The 21,025-nt window shown below is 42.5% G+C and overlaps 1 protein-coding gene across 1 annotated transcript in view; it reads right to left on the bottom strand.

Annotated features, from left to right (window-relative positions):
- Positions 1 to 972: 972 nt before the first annotated feature.
- TOX4 (TOX high mobility group box family member 4) overlaps positions 973 to 21,025 on the bottom strand; it is a gene marked incomplete at both ends in the record, with an annotated part of 27,106 nt that continues 7,053 nt past the window's right edge. The window contains 7 exons of the mRNA XM_080707084.1: positions 973 to 1,033; positions 3,819 to 3,982; positions 6,745 to 7,488; positions 8,013 to 8,093; positions 14,855 to 15,085; positions 15,431 to 15,691; positions 17,780 to 18,022. Coding sequence (XP_080563210.1) covers positions 973 to 1,033; positions 3,819 to 3,982; positions 6,745 to 7,488; positions 8,013 to 8,093; positions 14,855 to 15,085; positions 15,431 to 15,691; positions 17,780 to 18,022 — 1,785 coding nt within the window. The remainder of the gene's footprint in view (positions 1,034 to 3,818; positions 3,983 to 6,744; positions 7,489 to 8,012; positions 8,094 to 14,854; positions 15,086 to 15,430; positions 15,692 to 17,779; positions 18,023 to 21,025) is intronic.

Below are 21,025 nucleotides of genomic sequence, written 5' to 3'. Positions count from 1 at the left end.
GTTCTCTAGGACAAACTTCTCAAGGCAAAATTTGAGATTCACTTAAGATCACTAGGGCTCTCATGCTTTAAACTTTCTGCTTATTCTGTTACAACTCTGGCTTTGCTTGTATTCTGTAGCTTATTTCCAAGAATAAACAAATAAGCTTATCTTAGGATAAGGTCCTAGAATATGCAGAGAACTGGCCTATATATTGTGTAAGTGAAAACACCTCTGGTCTATCTTTTAAAAGATACTTCATCAAATAGTACAATTTCTTCAGACTTTGGTGAAAACTCTTATAAAGGGTGTAGAGTTCTGCCTAGTATAAACTGTACTAATTCAGGAAAGGAAGGATGTTTACTGCAGAAATATTTGTAAAAGAAATAAGAAACTCTTGGGTAATGTCATTTTCTCTACAACCCATGTCTCTTTCTTGTCAAAGCAATGTACTGATTTAATAGTTTCCTATTTTAAAGAGGGCCCTTTAATGCAGTCTCTTATCCCTTTTCATTTTGGTGCTGGTGATTAAGCCCAGGGCCTCTCTAACACTGAGCTATTACCTCATCCCCTGTTACCCTTTTAAAATGGATGTACACAATGGTGTTTCTCCTAGGATCAAGGCTGAGCAACTCTCCCATCATTTTAATAATATGTTAGGCAAGTCCTATGACAATTATACCAACAAGTTTCCTCAAAGGACCCCCACCACCACCCCTGCCATCCCTATGATTTGCTTGTCCATACGTCTTTTGCCCTTTCCTCTATTACCCTGGTATTTCTCCTTATAGTTGAAAGAAAAAAGCAATTCCAGATTACAGCAAAGTCAATGGCCCTGCTCCATAGCCTGGCCTCTGCTGAAGGGGGAAAAAGCACGAGGGACCATCACAGGTTGAGATCAGGCACTAACAGAAGCCCAGCTGTGTTTCAAAAGCAGGCTCTCAGGTTTGTTCCCAGCAGATAAGTCTTCACCAGCTTGGAGAACAGGAAAGACTATTTCACAAATACCACGGTGTTTGAATTTCTAGAGGCTACCCATGCCAAGAATACATCCCTAAGGGAAAAGAAAAAAGAAACAAACTTAAAATAATAGCCTAGATACATTCTTTTTAAACTGCATTAAACAATTAAGTTCCTGGAGGTGGATGCCTGTAATTCCTGCGCTTGGGAGGCTGAGACAGGAGGATCGCACAGGTTCAAAGCCAGCCTCAGCTACTAAGTGAGGCTCTCAGCACCTGAGTGAGACCCTGTTTCCAAATAAAATATAAAACAGGTCTGGGAGTATATAGCCCGGAGGTAGAAAGCCTCTGGGTTCCACCCCCAGTACCACCAAAACAAAAAACAAAACAAGTTAAGTTCCAGGTAATTTTCTGCAGAATCAAGGTCAGTGTATATTAACATAATAGTGGGCCTAAAAGTCAGTAGAGGCAATGCTAATCTGTAGAGAATTTGCAATAGAATGTAAAAGTGCCTTCTTTGATGAATATAGGTAATAAAAAATTGTGTAGAAGGGCAAAATCCTCTCAATTTCTCACTCCCACACACATAGCACTTTATTGTGCTTTCTACCTTTCTACCCCCACATTCTGACTCCCTAAGTAGTCTAATTTGTACAAAGGATTAAAAAACTAATAGTTAAAATCACTAACAGTTTACTATCTTTTTTACGGAGATTGAACCCAGAGGTATTCTACCTCTAAACTACATTCCCCAGCCTTTTTTTTTTTTTTTTTATCTTTCAGTACTGGGGATGGAAGCCAGGGGCATTCTACTTCCAAGCTACACCCCAGCCCTGTTTTTATTTTTTTGTGGTACTGGAGATGGAACCCAGGGACTTTCTACCCCCAGGCTACAATCCTATACCTTTTATATTTTATTTGGAAACAGGGTCTAAGTTGCTGAGAAACTCACTAAGTAGCTGAGGCTGGCTTTGAACCTGCTCAATCCTCCTGTCTCAGCCTCCCAAGTGCTGGGATTACAAGCATGAGCCCCACCATGCCCAGCTATTTATTCTTTATTTTGAAACAGGGTCTCACTCTTAAGTAGCTGAGGTTGTCCTTGAACTGTGATCCTCCTGTTTCACTCACTCTTAAGTAGCTGAGGTTGTCCTTGAACTGTGATCCTCCTGTTTCACTCACTCTTAAGTAGCTGAGGTTGTCCTTGAACTGTGATCCTCCTGTTTCAGTCTCCCAAATGCTGGGATTAGAAGCCTGTGTCACCATGCCCAGCTTTCCCCAGCCCCTCCCCCCCCCTTTGTGGGTCTGGAGATGGAACCCCAGGGCATTCGACCTCCGAGCTACATCTCCTGCCCTATTTTTATCCTTTATTTTTAAACAGGATCTCACTAAGTTGCAGAGAGCCTCACTAAGTAGCTGAGGCTCTCTGTGAACCACGATCTTCTGGTCTCAGCCTCCGAATGCTGGGATTACAAGCATGTGCCACCATGCCCAGTTTACCTATTTAAACTTAAAAAATTTTTTTTTGTGGTACAGGGGGTGGGACCCAGGGGTCTTCTACCTCCAAGCTATATCCCCAGTCCTATTTTATTTTTTATTTGAAAACAGAGTTCCTGAGAGCCTAAGTTGCTGAGGTTGACTTTGAATTTGTAATCCTCCTATTTCAACCTCCCAGGTATTGGGATTACAGGTACTTGCCACCACGCCTAGCTGTGCATTTATTTTTGTTTTTTGATACCAGGGCTTGAACCCAGAGGCATTTTACTCCTCCACATTACACTCCCAGCCTGATTTTAAAACAGGGTCTCACTAGGTTGCTGAGAGCCTCTCTTAAGTACCTGAGACTGGCTTCGAACCTGTGATACTCCTTTTTCAACCTTCCAAGTACTGGGATTACAGGTGTGCACCATCATGCCTAACTTGTGTCTTTTTTTTTTTTTTTTTTTTTGAGGCACTGGGGATGGAACCCCGGGGGCATTCTGCCTCTGAGCCACACTTCGAGTCCTATTTTTATCCTTTAGTTTGAAAAAGGGTCTCACTAAGTTGCTGAAGGCCTCACTAAGTAACTGAGGCTGGTGGCGAACCTGTGATCCTCCTGTCTCAGCCTCCCAAATGCTGGGATTACAAGCATATGCCACCACGCCTGGCTTTTTTATTTTATTTTTGCAGTACCAGAGATGGAACCCAGAGGCATTCTTCCTCCAACCTACACCCCTAGCCCTATTTTTTTATTCTTTATTTTGAAACAGGGTCTGATTTGCAAAGGGCCTCACTAAGTAGCTATGACTGTTTGTACCGTGATCCTCCTGTCTCATCCTCCCAAATACTGGGATTACAAGTGTGTGCCATTACGCCCCGCTCCTGTTTGTTTGTTTGTAAACAGTCTCACTAGGTTGACGAGAGTCTCACAAGTTGCTGAGGCTGTCCTCGAGACTGCAATCCTCCTGTCTCAGCCTCCTAATTACTGAGATTACAGGCATGCGCCACCATGCCCAGCTTGTAAGTCCTTTTTAAAAAGGGAAACTTTTTTTTTTTTTTGCTGTACTAAGGATTGAACCCAGGCCCTTCTACCACCAAGCTACACCCCCAGCCACATTTTTTATTCTTTTGTTTTGAAAACGGGTCTCACTAAGTTATGGAGGGTCTCACTAAGTAGCTGAGGCTGGCTGCAGGCCAGTGATCCTCCTGTCTGAGCCTTCCAAGTCCTGGGATCACAAGCGTGCGCCTGGCACAGGAAAACTTTTCTAGTAGCCTCTCTAATCAGACATATGTATAGCAGTTTGCTCTCCATTAGGAAACACTGATTGTATGCTCAAGGCTACCATGCTTCCCAACCCAGTTAATTTAACAATAGCTGAATTAGAAGCAGAACTGTAAGCTCACCTGCAGTGTTTCACCACACACTCATTGCTGCAGTACTCATTGTCCCAGTCCTTACTCACAACGGGAGGGTTCTCACAACCAGACCTCACACATCGAGGCTGGGGTGAGAGCGCCACAGGAGACCCACTCACCAACTCAACGTCCATCTGAGAGGGAGACTCGACCTAGGACAGGAAGAGAGCAACAGGATGGATTAGACTGTTGAACGGAGCAGCACGTTACCACCCTTCTCACCAGGCAAAGATGCGCAGAAATGTGAGTTCTTGATCGCTGCCCTTTCTCCCTGGCTTAAGAGCAGTGCCAAGGAGAATGAAAGGAAGGTTCTTTCCAACAGGGAAGACTGGACAAATATGCTAGCACTCTTGAATTTTAACTTAATTCATAAATTACTTTATACCACACATGAAGAACATTCGTTTGAAAGTATCAAGAGTATGTGAGCAGAGGTTGAGTCATCTCAGCTGAGCTAGATGGGAGGGCTAAAAGAAAACAAATGTGCCTTTTTTTTTTTTTTTTTTTTTTTTTTGGTGGTACTAGGGTTCCTAGAAGCCCTTCTACCTCCGGGCTACACTCCCAGATCTTTTTTATACTTTTTTTAAAAACAGGGTCTCTTAAGCCAGCGCGGCTGGCTTTGAACCTGTGCAATCCTGTCTCCACCTCCCAAGCGTGGGGATTACAAGCGTGTGCCACCACACCTGGCCACAAATGTGCTATTAACAAAAGGAATAGAATTTGGAGATTCACAGTTTCCTGTTGATAGGGTGTTATTTTTTCTTTTAAGTGATGGCTTCATTAATTGTAGAGCTTGAGTCTCACTCAAGTAGACTGACCCAGTTTTTTCTTTGTGGCACTGACAATTGAACTCTGGGACATTCTACATCTAAGCTACACCCCCAGCCCTTTTATTTCTTGTTTTGAAACCATGTCTGGCTAGGCTGCCAATGGTCTTGCTAAATGACTGAGGCTAGTCTCAAACTTTTGATCCTCATCTCAGCCTCCCACATACCTGGATTACAGGTGTGTGTCACCACTCCTGGCTGAAATCCGTATTTTAAAATGACTAAGTTATGTATATGTCAAGAAAAGCTGGGGCAACTGGCATTTGTTCAATGACTTGTTTTTTATGGTGCTAGGGCTTGAAACCAGGGGCATTTTAACTAAGCTACACTCCCAGCTATTTTATTTTTTATTTGGAAATAGGGTCTCGCTAAGTTGATTCAAGCCTGAGTTGCTGAGGCTAGCTTTGAATTTGTGATCCTCCTGTCTCAGCCTCCCAAAAACTGATTACAGGTGTGTGCCACCATACCTGGTTCTCAGTGATTCTTTTTTTTTGGGGGGGGGGGTTGGGGGTGAAACCCAGGGGCATTTGACCCCTGCCCTATTTTTTATTCTTTATTTTGAAACAGGGTCTCACTAAATTGCAGAGGGCCTCACTAAGTAGTGAACCGCGATCCTCCGGTCTCAGCCTTCCAAATGCTGGGATTACAAGCATGTGCTACCACGCCAGGCTTCTCAGTGATTCTTTATAAAGACTCACTGAGGGGTTTGGGGTATAGTTCAGTGGTAGAGACCTTGCCTGGGTTCCATTCCCAGCACCACAAAATTAAATATGGTGCTGTTTTTTAAGTAGCTTTTTTCATTTTCAAGAAATAAAGACTCTTCATACTTGCATGCATGCATTCATTAATTCATTAATTCATTAATTTTTGTGGTGCTGAGTATTTAGACCTAGAGCCTTCTTTATGGGCAAGCACTCTACTACATTATTACCCCTTACCCCACAACTACATATTTAAAGCATCAAGCTACCCAACACCTGGGAGACTTAGACCAGGAGGAGTGCAGGTTTGCAGCCAGCCTCAGCAACTAAGTGAGGCTCTCTGCAATTTAGACCGTTTCAAAATAAAAATAGGGATGGGGTGTAGTTCTGAGGTAGAATGCCCCTGGGCATCCCCAGTACCTAAAAGAAATGAAAGAATTAGGTCTCCAGTTTAGGATCCTTGGATAGACACCTGAAAAATTACTGGCTGCAACCTCTCTAGCTGAACCAGTTACCTTTGCTTTGTTAAGGAATGATGAAGAAGCCCTCTTATTGTTTCTTAGTGATTATCTTTTTTTCTCTTTGTGGTCCTGGGATTGAACCCAGGGACGTTCTATCTCCAAGCCACATCCCCAACCCCATTTATTTTTGAGATAGGGTCTCAGGAGGTTGCTTAAAGTCTTTGCTGATGTGGTCCTTGAATCTGGTAGTGTGTGTGTGTGTGTGTGTGTTGTGTGTGTGTGTGTGTGTGCGCGCGCGCGCGTGCTGGGGATTGAATCCAGGGGAATTCTACCTCTGAGCTATACCCTCAACCTATTTTAACTCTTTATTTTGAAACATGGTCTCACTAAATTTTGGAGGGCCCCATTAAGTAGCTGAGGCTGGCAGCGAACCCAAATCCTCCTGTCTTAGCCTCGCAAGTATTGGGATTACAAATGTATGCCACCACATTGATTCCAACCTGCTATTCTTCTGTCTCAGCTTTCCAAGTACTTCGATTATAAGCATGTGCCATTATGCCTGGCTCTAAGTATCTTGGTAGGAGAAGTCTGTTGCAAGAAACTTTTCTATCTGCAGGATATTTTGTATTCTGGGTTGACAGGCATTAAATGCTAGTAGTAGCCCACACTATTTTTTTGTGGGACATTTGACCTCCAAGCTACACCCCCTGCCCTATTTTTTATTCTTTATTTTGAAACCAGGTCTCACTGAGTTACAGAGGGCCTCACTAAGTAGCTGAGGCTGTCTGTGAACTGCAATCCTCCAGTCTCAGCCTCCCGAATGCTAGGATTACAAGTGTGCGCCACCACGCCCAGCTTTAACCCGCACTTTTAAGAATGTTCTCATACGCTGCCATTGGTCTAGAGGAAAAACAATCCAGCTCACCTCAGGAACTACATCTGTGATCATCTCACAGATCGTCTCAGGAGAGGTTGCTTCAACTGTATGGGCTTCAGGGCTGTTGTTCATAGGCTGCTCAGGACTGCTTTCCACAACTGGTGGAACTAAGGTAGTCTGCATTTTCAGGGTGGGTGGAGGCACAATCTTGCTCTGTAGAGGAGGGGGCTGTTGCTGTAAATTGATTCGAACTTTCTGAGGTGGTGGCTGTTGCATGGCCTGAAGTGGAGGTGGCTGCTGCAGAATGGTGACTTGCTGCTGAGTGGGGGGCTGAGGCATCTGTTGTAATGGAGGTGGCTGTAGTCGGGGTGGAGGCAGTTGCATAGAAGCAGCAGCAGCTGCTGCTGCCTGCAACACCGATCGAGTGACAATCTGGGCTTGTTGACTGGGCTGGATAGTAGCTGTACTGGTTTGGCCTAGCTGGAGCCCACGGGAGGTCACCACTGTAGCTGGGATAACAGTAACCATCCCTCCTTGAGACATGGTAATAGAAGAGGGCAACACTTGTTTAGTAATAATTAACTTGGTGATATTGGGCTGACCCCCAGCCCCAGTAGATGCCTGGTTAGCCACATAGGATGAGAGAGTGGAGTTAACAACAATGCAAGGCGATAGGGCAGGGGACTCTGTTGAGGCTGGTGCTGGAGATGCTGGATCAACAGTAGCAACAGGAGGTGGGGAAGGAGTCTGTGATGGTGGCACTGGATCCAATTCCACTGTTTCCACAGTGGCCTAAAAGACAAAAAAAAGTCATTGACAGACTCACTGCAGGACATATTCCTTCTAATTACCTTTCAAGAGAAGATCCATCATAGATTTTTAGAAAAAAAAAAAAAAAGCAATAGCTGTGAGTACTGTCTTCGGTAAAGTAAACAATGGAAATAATAAACTCAAAGACTGGCAAGGTTTATTTTAATATATCACATTTCTTCTTAAGTTATTTCTGGTACTTTTTTTTTTTTTTTTTGGTGGTGGTGGTACTAGGGATTGAATCTAGGGGCATTCTACTTCTGACACACATCCTCTGCCCTATTTTTATCTTTTCTTTTGAAACAGGACCTCACTCTGTCGTAAAGAGCCTTGCTAAATTGCTAAGGCTGGCTAAAACCTGCAATCCTGTGCTCAGCCTCCCAAGAACTGGGATTACAGATGTATACCACCATACCTGGCTTTATGGTATTTACTTAGAATTAATAGCTTAAACAAAACCAAAAAACCTTATTGGCTTAAATATACATCTAGCCTCACCCTCTTACCTGACACTCTTGGTTGTCTTTATAGGCAGCCAGAGCCTTCAAATACTCTTTCTTGGCAGCTTCAGTTTTCCTCTTGTACACCTGTAGGAGAGACAAATTGTTTATAAAGTCACCATACTCTTAGAAAAGACTGATAATTACATTATTCATCAGTGAATGATGCTTCATCTCAGTCTAGTCACTATAACTCCTTTTGGTGAAACCACTTCTGAGAGCTAACAAGACAGTCTCCATGACAAATTCCACTAAGCATGTCTCTGGAAGCCAGTCAATCAACAAGAATCTTGCTCAGATGACACCAAAAGACATCATCCATGCACGTTCGTTTCTGTAATGAAAATGCGCACTGGTCTCCAAACTAAGAATGTGGTAAATTGCTTGGCAGTATGGTCACAGAAATTCCTCCCATTCTACAGGCTCCTTTTCCCACTAAGAAATGAAAGCCTATTTCCCCTTCCTTTCAATCTGGGCTACCTCTCGTTTGATCATTAGAATGTAGTTGATTGACACTGATGCTTAAGAAACCTTGAAGCTGGGTTTGATAAACAAAGCTGGTGTGTGATACATGTTTGTAATCCCAATATTTGGGAGGCTGAGACAGGAGAATCTGGGTTCCAGGCCAGCCTCAGCTACTTAGGCGCTCTGCAACATAGTGAGACCCTGTTTCAAATATAAAAAACAAAAAATAGGGCTGGGGCCATAGCTCGGAGGTAGAATGCCCCTGGGTTTAATCCCCAGCACCCCCCCAAAAAAAAAATTAAAGCCGGGTGTGGGGTGCACACTTGTAATCCCAGCATCTGGGACACTGAGACAGGAAGACTGGTTTGTGGACAGCCTCAGCTACTTAGGCCCTTTGCAACTCAGTAAGACCTTTTCAAAATGAAGAAAAATTAAGGGCTGGGGGTATAGCTCAGAGGTAGAATGCCCCTGGGTTCCATTCATAGTACCGCAAAAAAACCCCCACAAAAACAAATATGCAGGGCATTGGTGGCACACATTTGTAATCCCTGTGCTTGGGAGGCTGAGACAGGAGGATCACATAGGTTTGAAGCCAGCCTCAGCTACTTAGTGAGGCTCTCAGCAACTTAGTGAGGCCCTCTTTCCAAATAAAGTATAAAATGTCTGGGAGTATAGCTCAGAGGTAGAAAAGCCCCTGGGTTACACCCCCAGTACCACAAAACAAAACAACTCCACAAACAAACAAACAAACAAACAAAGCCAATTAAAAAAAAAGCTGGGTGTGGTGGCACATGCTTGTAATCCCAGTACTTGGAAAGCTAAGACAGTAGGATCATAGGTTCAAAGCCAGCCTTGGCCACTGAATGAGGCTCACGGTAACCTAGTGAGACCCTGATTCCAAATAAGAAATAAGATAGGGTTGGGATGTGGCTTGGAGGTAGAATGCCTTTGAATTCCATCCCCAGTACCAAAAACAAAAAAACAAAAACAAAAAACTTGAGGCATCTGTTTTTGAGTTCTTAGAATGTTACTCTTAAGTCTCCCATATTGTCCCATACTGTAAATAAGCTAGTCTAGCATACTTGGAGGATGAAAGGCTACAGAAGGAGAACCAATACCAAAGTGCTAGACATGAGAACAGTTCATTTTAGGCAGCCATACAAGCTACCACCACCCCCCCCCCCACACACACACCCCCCCAGTACTGGGGATTGAACCCAGGGGAATTCTACCTCTGAGCTTCACCAGCCTAGCCCTATCTTCTTTTATTCTTTTTTTTTTTTTTTTGGTGGTACTGGGAGTGGAACTCAGGAGCTTTCTATCTCTGGACTACACTCCCAGACCTATTTTATATTTTATTTGAGAACAGGGTCTCACTAAGTTGCTGAGAGCCTCACTAAGTAGCTGAGGCTGGCTTTGAACCTGTGCGATCCTCCTTCTCAGCCTCCCAAGTGCAGGGATTACAAGTGTGTGCCACCATGCCTGGCTAACTGGTATTGTTTTAAACCTATTAAGTTTTTGTGAGTTTAAATAGTAATAGGTAGCCGGGCATGGTGGCACATGCTTGTAATCCCCGCGCTTGGGAGGCTGAGACAGGAGGATCATGCAGGTTCGAAGCCAGCCTCAGCTGGTTTAAGAGACCCTATTTCCAAATAAAATACAAAATAGGTCTGGGAGTGTAACCCAGAGGTAGAAGGCCCCTGGGTTCCATCCCAAGTACCACCAAAATAAATAAATAAATAAATAAATAAATAAATAAATGTAATAGATAACTGAATAACTGACATAAATTATAATAGATTTAGTTTTTTGTCTCCAATATTAAGTAGAGGGCACAACTTCTTCATTTTTATTTTGGTCTGGAAATTGAACTCAGGGCCATTCCAACTCCAAGCCACATTCTTTATTTTTATTTTGAGACAGGGTCTCACAGCTGGGCCTGGCAGTGCAATGTTTATAATCCCAGTACTTGGGAGACTGTAATAGGAGGATTATAGGTTTGAGGAGCTCAGCAAATAGTGAGACTCATCAACCTAGTGAGACCTTGTTTCAAAATAAAAATAGGGCTGGGATGTAACTTGGAGGTAGAATGCCCTTGGGTTCAATCCCCAGTACCACAAAAAATTAAAATAAGAATAAATAAAAACAAGCCGGGAGTGGTGGTACACGCTTGTAATCCCAGCATTTGGGAGGCTGAGACAGGAGGATCATAGTTCGTGTAAAGCCTCAGCTACTTAGTGAGGTCCTCTGCAACTCAGTGAGACCCTCTTTCAAAATAGAGAATAAAATAATGGATCTGAGGACATAGCTGGGAGGTAGAATGCCCCTGGGTTCCGTCCCTAGTACTATAAAACAAAACAAAACAGGGTCCACTAGGTTGATGAGAGTCTTACTACCTGTTGAGGCTGTCCTTGAATCTGTCTGTGATCCTCCTGTTGTAGCCTCCAAATACTGGGATTTCAGCCTACACCACCATGCCCAGCTTGTTCATTTTTTTTGGGGGGTGTGTGTGTGCAAGGATTGAACCCAGGGGCATTCTAGCTCTGAGCTACACCCCTAGTCCTATTTTATTTTTTGTGGTACTGGGAATGAAACCCAGGGGCTGGCTTCCTTTCTTTCTTTCTTTCTTTTTCTTTTTTTTTTTTGGTGGTACTGGGGGTGGAACCCAGAGGCTTTCTACCTCCAGGCTATACTCCCAGGCCTATTTTATATTTTATTTGGAAACAGGGTCTCAGTAAGTTGCCGAGTGCCTAAGTAGCTGAGGCTGGCTTCGAACCTGTGCGATCCTCCTATCTCAGCTTCCCAAGCACAGGGATTACAAACGTGCACCACCACGCCTGGCTGAACCCAGGTACTTTCTACCTCTGGATTACACCCCCAGCCCTAATTTATTTCTTATTTTTAAACAGGGTCTCACTAAGTTGCTGAGGCTGGCTACTAGAATTATAAACACATGCCAGTTTATTGTGTGTATATGTGTGTGTGTATATGTGTGTGTGTGTGTGTGTGCGTGTGTGTGCGCACGCGCAGCACTAGGAATTAAACCTAGAGGCATTCTACCTCTGAGCTAAACTCCAACCCGATTTTATTTGAAAACAAGGTCTCACTAAATTGTGAAGGGCCTTGATAAATTGTTGAGGCTAGCTTTGAACCTGTGATCCTCCTGTCTCAGCCTCCCAAGTACTGGGATTACAAGTGTTCTTCACCACTCCTGACACCAGCTTAATTTTTTGAAACAGGGTCTCACTACGTTGCTAAGGCTAGCCTTGACCTGTGATCCTCCTGTCTCAGCTTCCCAAGTACTGGGATTACAAGCATATGCTAACATAACCAGTTTATCGATATTCTTTTTTGGGACCCTAAAAGGTTTTATTATGTTGCTTAGCATGGCCCCAAATTTCTGGGCTCAAGGAATTCTCCTACTTTACTTTCCAAGTCTCTGAGACTACAGGTGCATCCTGCTGCTATGCCCAGCTACTTCATTTATTTTTGTGGTACTGGGGATGGAACCCAGGGGCATTCTACTTCTGAGCTAGTTGCCCATCCTGATTTTATTCTTTCTGATTTTATTTTAGTGAGGGTCTCACTAAACTGATTCTGCCCACAAACCTGCAATCCTTCCATCTCAGTCTCCCAAGTACTGGGATTACAAGTGCAAGCCACCATGCCCAGTTTCATTTATTTTTTAATCCAAATTAAATTTAGAGTAGCCAGGTGTGGCAGTGCATGACTGTAATCCTAGTATTTGGGAGGCTAAAACAGGAGGATTGAAGGTTCCAGGGCAGCCTTAGCACCTTAATGAGACCCTTAGTAATGTAGTGAAACCTTATTTCAAAATAAAAAATAAGCCAGGCGTGGTGGCTCACGTTTGTAATCCCAGCATTTGGGAAGCTGAGACAGGAGGATCACCATTCGTGGCCAGCCTCAGCTACTTAGTGAGGCCCTTTTGCAACTCGGTGAGACCTTGTTTCAAATTCAAGAATAAAAAATAGGTCTGGGGGTGTAGCTTGGAGGTGAAATACTCCTGGGTTCAACCCCCAGTACTGCAAAAATAAAATAAAATAAAGAACAAAATAAAAAATAAAAAGGGGCTGAGGATGTAGCTTGGAAATAGAATGCTCCTGGGTTTAATTCCTAGTACCAAAAAGAAAAAGATATATGATTTTTTTCCCCCAGGTCTGGGGATGGAAACCAGGTACTTTCAACCTCTAAGCTACACTCCCTGCCTTATTTTTTTTAATTCTTTATTTTTGAAATAGGGTCTCACTAAATTGCAGAGGGCCTCACTAAGTAGCTGAGGCTGTCCGCAACCATGATCCTCCAGTCTCAGCCTCCTGAATGCTGGGATTACAAGCGTGCGCCCTCACGCCTGGCTCCACATGATCTTAATTGGGTAGTAGACTCCCATTTCCATCTTCAGTAAGAGAAATATGGTAGCTATTTTAGAATTTTTTATAATTCTTACTAATAGTTTGTGTGTGTGAGGGTACTGGGGATTAAACCCAGGGGTGCTCTACCACTGAGCTGTATACCCTAGCCCTGTATTTTTGAGACAGGGTCTAAGTTGCTAAGGATGACTTGAACTTGAGATCCTCTTGCCTTAGCTTCCTGAACTGTTAGGATTACATGTGTGTGCCACTGCATCCTGCTACTAATAATAATTAATTCTCTCTCTCTTTCTTTCTTTCTTTCTTTCTTTCTTTCTTTCTTTCTTCTGTATTGGCGATCAAACCCAGGGCATTCTACCTATGAGCTATGCCCCTGGATCCCTTTTATCTGGTACTGAGTAATGACCCAGGGACACAGTCTACCTTCAAGCTATACCCCAATCCTTTTTTTGTTTTGGGATCAAGGTTTTGCTAAATTGCCAAAGGTGGCCTCAAACCTGTGATCCTCCTGTCTTAGCCTCCCAAATACTGGGATTATAGGCATGCACCACCACACCTGGCTCCCCCCCGCCCCTTGTTTGTCTCCAATCCTTTTTATTTATTTTGTGTGTATGTGATATGAGGGATTGAACTCAGGAACAGTCTACCTCCGAGCTACACCCCAGGTCCTTATTTTTTGTTTTGATACAGGGTTTCATTAGGTTGCTGAAAAACTCACTACCTTGCTAAAGCTGTCCTTCAACCTGTGATCTTCCTGTCTTAGGGTCCCAAGTGCTGGGATTACAGGTATGCCACACCTAGCTTTATTTTTTATTTTGAAACAGGGTGTTGCTGAGGGTCCTACCAAGTTGATGAGGTTGTTCCTGAGCCTGCAATCATCCTGTACCAGCTTCCCAAGTACTGGGATTATACATGTCACCATGCCCAGTAGGCTAATATTTTTAAAAAGGGTTTTCTGAAGCCGGGCATGGTGGCACACGCTTGTAATCCCTGCATTCCGAGGCAGAGACTGGACGATCTCGGTTTGTGGACAGCCTCAGCTACTTAGTGAGGTTCTTTGCAACTCAACTCAGTGAGACAGACCCTGTTTAAAAAATAAAAAGACTAAAAAATAGGGTTGGCAGTGTAGCTTGGAGGTAAAATGCCCCTGTGTTCCATCCCCAGTACTGAAAAAAAAAAAAAAAAAAAAAAAAAAAAGAGAAAAGAAAACAGGTTTTCTGGGTTAGGGATGCAATTTGCAATTTGGGGTAGAGTGTGTACAAAGGGCTGGGTTTTATCCACAGCACCAAAAATGAATAAATAATAAAAAATGGGCTTTTTTAAATTCAGTGTAGGGATGTAACTTCTACTGATATATGATGATATATGACTCCATTAACATAAAGCTGACAGATAAGAATGTAAGACAGAGCCGGGCGTGGTGGGGCACTTTTTTAATCCCAGCATTTGGGAGGCTGAGACCAGAGGACTGCGGTTCGCGAACAGCTTCAGTTACTTAGTGAGGCACTCCGTAACTTAGTGAGACCCTGTTTCAAAATAAAGAATAAAAAGTAGGGCAGCGGGTGTAGCTAGCTCAGAGGTCAAATGCCCCTGGATTCCATCCCAAGACCTGCCAAAAAAAAAAAAAAAAAAAAAAAAAGAAAGAAAAAAGAAAGGAAAAAAAATATATAAAATACAGTTCTAAGAAAAACTTTTAAAATTATTTTGTGTGGGGGTAGTGGGGGTACTGGGGGTGGAAACCAGAGGCTTTTCTACCTCCGGGCTATACTCCCAGACCTATTTTATATTTTATTTGGAAACATGGTCTCACTAAGTTGCTGAGAACCTCACTAAGTAGCTGAGGCTGGCTTCGAACCTGTGCAATCCTCCTGTCTCAGCCTCCCAAGTGCTGGGATTACAAGTGTGCACCACCAGGACTGGCAGAAAAACTCACTTTTATCTTCTTAAAAACTTCTGGAAGACTGACTCTCAATGAATTCCTTGATGTTTCCTCACCTGTTTTTGCTCTTCTCCAAGACTGTCCCACATGGAAGCCACAATCTTTGAAACTTCCCCAAAAGTGGCATTAGGATTCTGTCCTTTGATGGCAGCCTGTGTATCACGAAAGAATAAAGCATACGCAGAAACTGGTTTCTGAGGCTCATTGGGGTCTTTCTTTTTTCTCTTCTTTGGGGCCTTCTGCTTTTTCCCTGCTTCTACTACCACTGTCTTCTGGCTGGGAAGCTGCTGTAGGGAGAAAAGAGAGAATTACAAGATGGAAGAAAGGAAGTAATGCATCGGCAGAAATGTAAGAATAGGATTTTTATGTGGAAGAAACTGTCAATAAGAATGGAATTTATGATAAAATATCAGGAAAAGATTTAGAAGTCCCTAATATAATATGTGAGGATCAAGAATAAGGATTGAGAGAAGCATTATAAACTGAAAACTGAGAGGTGGGATCCCATAACCCACAGAAAAGCAGAGGAGATAATAAGAGTTAGGAGCAAAGAATACTAATTAGGCTCTGTATACCACGAGATTTTTCCTAGAATATCACAGCACAATTGACTTTGGCAGGGAATGCCTCACCCTCCGGAAATCTTCAACACCATCCTCATGAAGTGAACCAGTAGGTGAAGGGGTGGTTGAAAGGCGATCCTCAGGTGATTGGGCAGGTGGCAAGATGGTGCCACCACCTAGGCTCAAGCCAAGTTGAGAACTCAGTTCTGACTGATCAATGGTGGTCAACTGGCTGTGCCCCATCAGGCCAGATGTCATGTCTGTCATAGGTACATCAATTGTAACAGGTGGGTTGGCACTATACTGAGTTCCTATAGAATGATCCAAGTCCTGAGAAAAGCAGAGGGACTAATTAAACACAAATTGTAAAACACACTACTCCTTCTTCTCCCTCCTTGAATTCAGAAAAGCTTATAAATACCCTGCTTACCCAGACTGTATAGTCATTTTGACTCTATAAACAAGCAAATAGTCTACTACCTAGAAAATATATTAAGAGCCGGGCATAGTGGCGCATGCCTGTAATCCCAGTACTTCTGAGGCTCTGCAATTAAGTGAGACCAGGTTTAAAAATAAAAAATATAAAATAGGGTTGGGGGTGTAGCTCATAGGTAGAATGCCCCTGGGCTCAATTCTCAGTACTGTGCAAAAGTAAAAAATAAAAAAAAATAAAAACCCTTCCTATTTTACCTCCTAAAATAATGGTTTGTAAAGTTGCAATTAAGAGGCCAGTATTAGAGATGTTAGGTATCAAATACAGAATATGGAGATGTGCTGACAGGCGCTGTAAACTCAAAACACTGATTTTTTTTTTTTTTTTTTTTGGTGGTACTGAGGTTTCTGGAAGCCCTTCTACCTCCAGGCTACACTCCCAGACCTGCGCAATCCTCCTGTCTCCGCCTCCCAAGTGCGGGGATTACAAGCGTGCGCCACCACACCCGGCAACACACTGATTTATAATACATAATGATCCATAATATTTCAGACTATTCAAAAATAGTTTGAATAGTCTAAATACACCCCTTAATGTACCATTGAATCCTAAGATACAAAGGCCATAATAAAAGGGAGACCCTTCCCTTTTTTGAGGTACTAGGGATTGAATCAAGGGGCATTTTACCTCTGAGCTATACCACCAGACCAGTATTTATTTTAGTGTTACTGGGAATTCAACTTAGGAGTGCTCCACCTCAAACTGTGCTCCAGGCCTCTTATAATTTTTATTTTGAAACAGGGTCTAAGTTTTGGAGGGCTTTGCTAAGTTGCTGAGGCTGGCTACAAACCTGTGATCCTCTTGTCTCAGCCTCCTAAGTACTAAGATTACAGGAATGTGCCACCACACCAATTTTTTTACTTTGAAATAGGGTCTTGATAGGTTTCTAGTTTGTTTCTTATGTATTACTGGAGTTTAAATCCAGGGGGATTTTACCTCCAAGCTACACCCCAGCCCTATTTTATTATATTATTATTATTATTATCATCATCATCATTTGCGGTACTAGGGATAGAACCCAGGGGCATTATGTCTCCGAGCTACATCCTTAGGCCTATTTTTTATTCTTTATTTTGAAACAGGGTCTCACTGAGTTGCAAAGGGCATTGCTAAGTTAGCTGAGGCTGTACGTGAACATCTTCTGGTATCTGCCTCCCGAATGCTGGGATTACAAGCGTGTGCCACCATGCCCGGCTTTTATTTATTATTTTGAAGCAGGGTCTTGCTAGGTTGATGACTCTTAATACTTGCTGAGGCTGTCCTGGAAACTGTGGTCCTCCTATCTGAACCTCTCAAGAACTAGAATTGCAGGCATATACTACCACACCTTGCTTTTTTTTTTTTTTTTTTTTTTGGTGGTACTGGGGTTCCTGGAAGCCCTTCTACTCCGGGCTACACTCCCAGACCTATTTTATATTTTTGAAACAGGGTCTCTTACGCCCGCGCAGCTGGCTTTGAACCTGCGCGATCCTCCTGTCTCCGCCTCCCAAGCGCGGGGATTACAAGCGTGCGCCACCATGCCCGGCCTTCTTTCTTTTTTTTTAAAACAGGGTCTCATTAAGTTGTTGAAGCTGTCCTGGAACCTGCAATCCTCTTGTCTAAGCCTCCCACGTACTGGTATTAGTACATGCACCATTACACCCAGCTTAAAAATTCCCCTTTTCAAAAGTCACAAAAAATCATTTTTCATTTCAGGATTAACACTGCATATTTTACATTTTTAAGTAATTTTTCAAATAAAATTGACCCAGATAGTAAATCTCATTTATTTATGTAAAATTAAGTCTTTGTTATTAAGCTTTTAGCTGCAAGAATAAGAAGCAAGTACTATTCAAGTGCAGTAGGATATATAGAGAAAAACTTCTGCCTCCCCTAACAGCATGCCCATGAACTTAGGTGAGCCTGATAATCGCCTTGCCCCTTACCATAGTCAAGCCCCCACTGAGGAGCCCCCCGCCCTGCTCCATCAGGCCATGGGTCATGCCCACAGGCATGTCCAATGTCTGGACCCCATACTGGGCTGAAAAACTGCCATCCTGTGAAGAAGAAGGGTCTGCCAGGTCATCAAAGTGGCCAACCACATCTGAAACAGCCAGCGAAGGATCAGAATCCAAGGAGATAGGTGGGATTTCAAATTCCTCATCACCCAAACTTGGTGTATGGAATGTCTAGAAGGAAAAAGAGATAAAAAGAATTAGTAGGAAGAGAAGGAACTGTGTATCACTAAAATAACATGGTGCAAGTACTGGAGATTCTCAGTGGATGTCTTTTCAGTTTGTGTTATCTTTGCTATAGATTTCTTAGGACCTATTTAATTGATTTCATTGATAGTTGGGTGTGCCACCATACTCAGCTATCAATTTTCAATTCTTTTCTATGTTTTCTATTTTGGCTTTCCTAAATTACTGTCTGTTGGTCTAATGAATATTTAGCACCATTAGTTAGGAACCAGCCTTTATAGCCTGTTTAGCCATGATGCTTAAAACCTCTCTAAAGAGCTAGGTGTGATGGCGCATGCTTGTAATCCCAGCATTCAGGAGGCTGAGACCAGAGGATTGCAGTTCGCGGACAGCCTCAGCTACTTAGTAAGACCCTCTGAAACTTAGTGAGACACTGTTTCAAAATAAAAGAATAAAAAATAGGGCAGGGGTGTAGATCGGAGGTCAAATTCCCCTGGGTTCCATCCTCATCCCCGCAAAAACAAACAAACAAACAAACAAAAACAACAACAACAACAAAAAACCCTCTCTAAAGACACTAACAGATAGCAGTTACTTCATAATTATTATACTTAATTAGTAGATCACAGAAATTCATTCAAATATGCCTATTGACCAGCCAATTATATTTTGTTGTTGAGTTCTTTTCAAGAAAATCATGAAAGATACTGATAGAAGAAACTTATCCTCCTCTAAAATATTGGCACTTAAGAGTATTCTCTTTTATACTTTAGAAATTTTATCCAGGCATAGTAGTGCATATTTGTAATCCCAGTACTTGAAAGGCTAAGACGGGAGGATGACGATGACAGGTTCGTGGCCAGCCTCAGCTACTTAGTATGGCCTTTTACAACTTAGACCCCATTTCAGAATAAAGAATAAAAAGCAGAGCTGGGGGTGTAGCTCAGAGGTAGAATGCCGCCCCTGGGTTCCATCCCCAGTACTGCAAAAAAAAAAAAAAAAAAAAAAAAAAAGGCTGGGAGTATGTCGGGCGTAGTGATGCACACTTGTAATCCCAGCATTCAGGAGGCTGAGCTGGGAGGATCATGATTCGTGGACAGCCTCAGCTACTTAGTGAGGCCCTCTACAACTCAGTAACCCGGTTTCAAAATAAAGAATAAAAATATAGGGCAGGGGGTGTAGCTTGGAGGTCAAACGCCCCTAGGTTCTATTGCCCCCCACCCACTAATGATGATAATAATAATAATAATAATAATAATAATAACAATTAATTTTGATATTGGGTATTGAACCCAGGGGCATCCTACCTCTGAGCTATACTCCTAGTCCTTTTTATTTTCTATTTTTATATATTTATATATTTATTTATTTATTTTTATGGTACTGGGAGTGGAACCCAGGGGCTTTTCTACCTCCAGGCTACACTTCCAGACATATTTTATACTTTATTTGGAAACAGGGCCTCACTAAGTTGCTAAGAGCCTCATTAAGTAGCTGAGACTAGCTTCAAACCCATGCCATTCTCCTGTCTCAGTCTCCCAAGCGCTGGGATTACAAGCATGCGCCACCATGCCCAGGTTATTTTCTATTTTTAAACAGAGTCTTAGACAGAAGGATCACAGGCTCAAAGCCAGCCTCAGCAACTTAGTGAGACCCTGTTTTTCCAAATAAAAAAATAAAATAGGGCCGGAGGTATAGATTGGAGGTAGAAGGCCCCTAGGTTCCATCACCAGTACTACACACAAAAAAAGAAAAACTTTTAAGTTATACTAAATTGCTGGGGATGGTGGCTCATGCTTGTAATCCCTGTACTTTGGAGGTTAATACAGGAGAATCACAGATTGGATGACAGCCTCAGCAAGTAGTTAAGACTCTCATCAACCTAGTGAGACCATTTTAAAATAAAAATAAAATACTGCTGGGGGTATAGCTCAGAGATAGAATACCCTTGGGTTCAATCCCCAGTACCACACATACAAAAAAAAAAAAAATTGAGTAAACTCCAATAATGAATATTTTAGGGGATTATGTAACTAGATACACGTTGCACTATTAAATATAAAGCAAAATTAAAACTGTAAGCCCAGAGTGGTGGCTCTAATTCCAGTATTAGAAGGCTGACACCTAGCTTTTAATTTTGAAACAGGATATAAATTGATGAGGCTGGCCTTGAACCTGTGAATTTCCTGTCTCAGCATTCCAGATACTGAAAATATGTGCTCTCACACTTAAAAATTAAAAGTATGTGGCTTTGCAATGATTATTTCATATGCTGAATGATAATTTGGGTATTCTTTTACAATGTGACTGTTCAAATCCTTTGCTCATCTTAAAACTGAACTTACTCTGCAGAAGTACTTGTAAGATATATTATAAATATCTTTTCCCAGTCTGTGGTGTCCCTATTTGATTTGTTAATGATTTTTTGTGTGTGCATGGTACTGAGGATTCAACCCACTGAGTTATACCTCCAGCCCTATTTTATTTTATTTTTTGCAGTACTGGGGATGGAACCCAAAGGCATTCTACTTCCGAGCTACATCCCCAGCCCTATTTTTTATTCTTTCTTTTGAAACATTTTTATTTGAACCTTTGAAATCGTTCTTTTTTTTTTTTTTTTTTTTTGGTGGTGGTACTGGGGATGAAACCCAGAGGCCTTCTACCTCTGGGCTATACTTTCAGACCTATTTTATATTTTATGTGGAAACAGGGTCTCACTGAGTGGCAGAAAGCCTAAGTATTAAGGCTGGCCGAGATGTGATCCTCCTGTCTCAGCCTCTCAAATGCTGGGATTACAAGCATGTACCACCATGCCCAGCCCTATTTTATTTTAAAACAGGGACTCAGAGCCAGGCGTGGTCCTACACTCTTTTTCAATTTATAACCCTTTGAACCTCTGAAATCATTCTTTTTTTTTTTTTTTTTTGTGGTACTGGGGATGAAACCCAGAGGCCTTCTACCTCCGGGCTGTACTTTCAGACCTATTTTTAT

This window comes from Muscardinus avellanarius (genome assembly GCF_963383645.1).
Source record: "Muscardinus avellanarius genome assembly, chromosome: 12".
NCBI classification, from domain to species: Eukaryota; Metazoa; Chordata; class Mammalia; order Rodentia; family Gliridae; genus Muscardinus; species Muscardinus avellanarius.
This window is presented reverse-complemented; position numbering and strand designations above follow the sequence as displayed.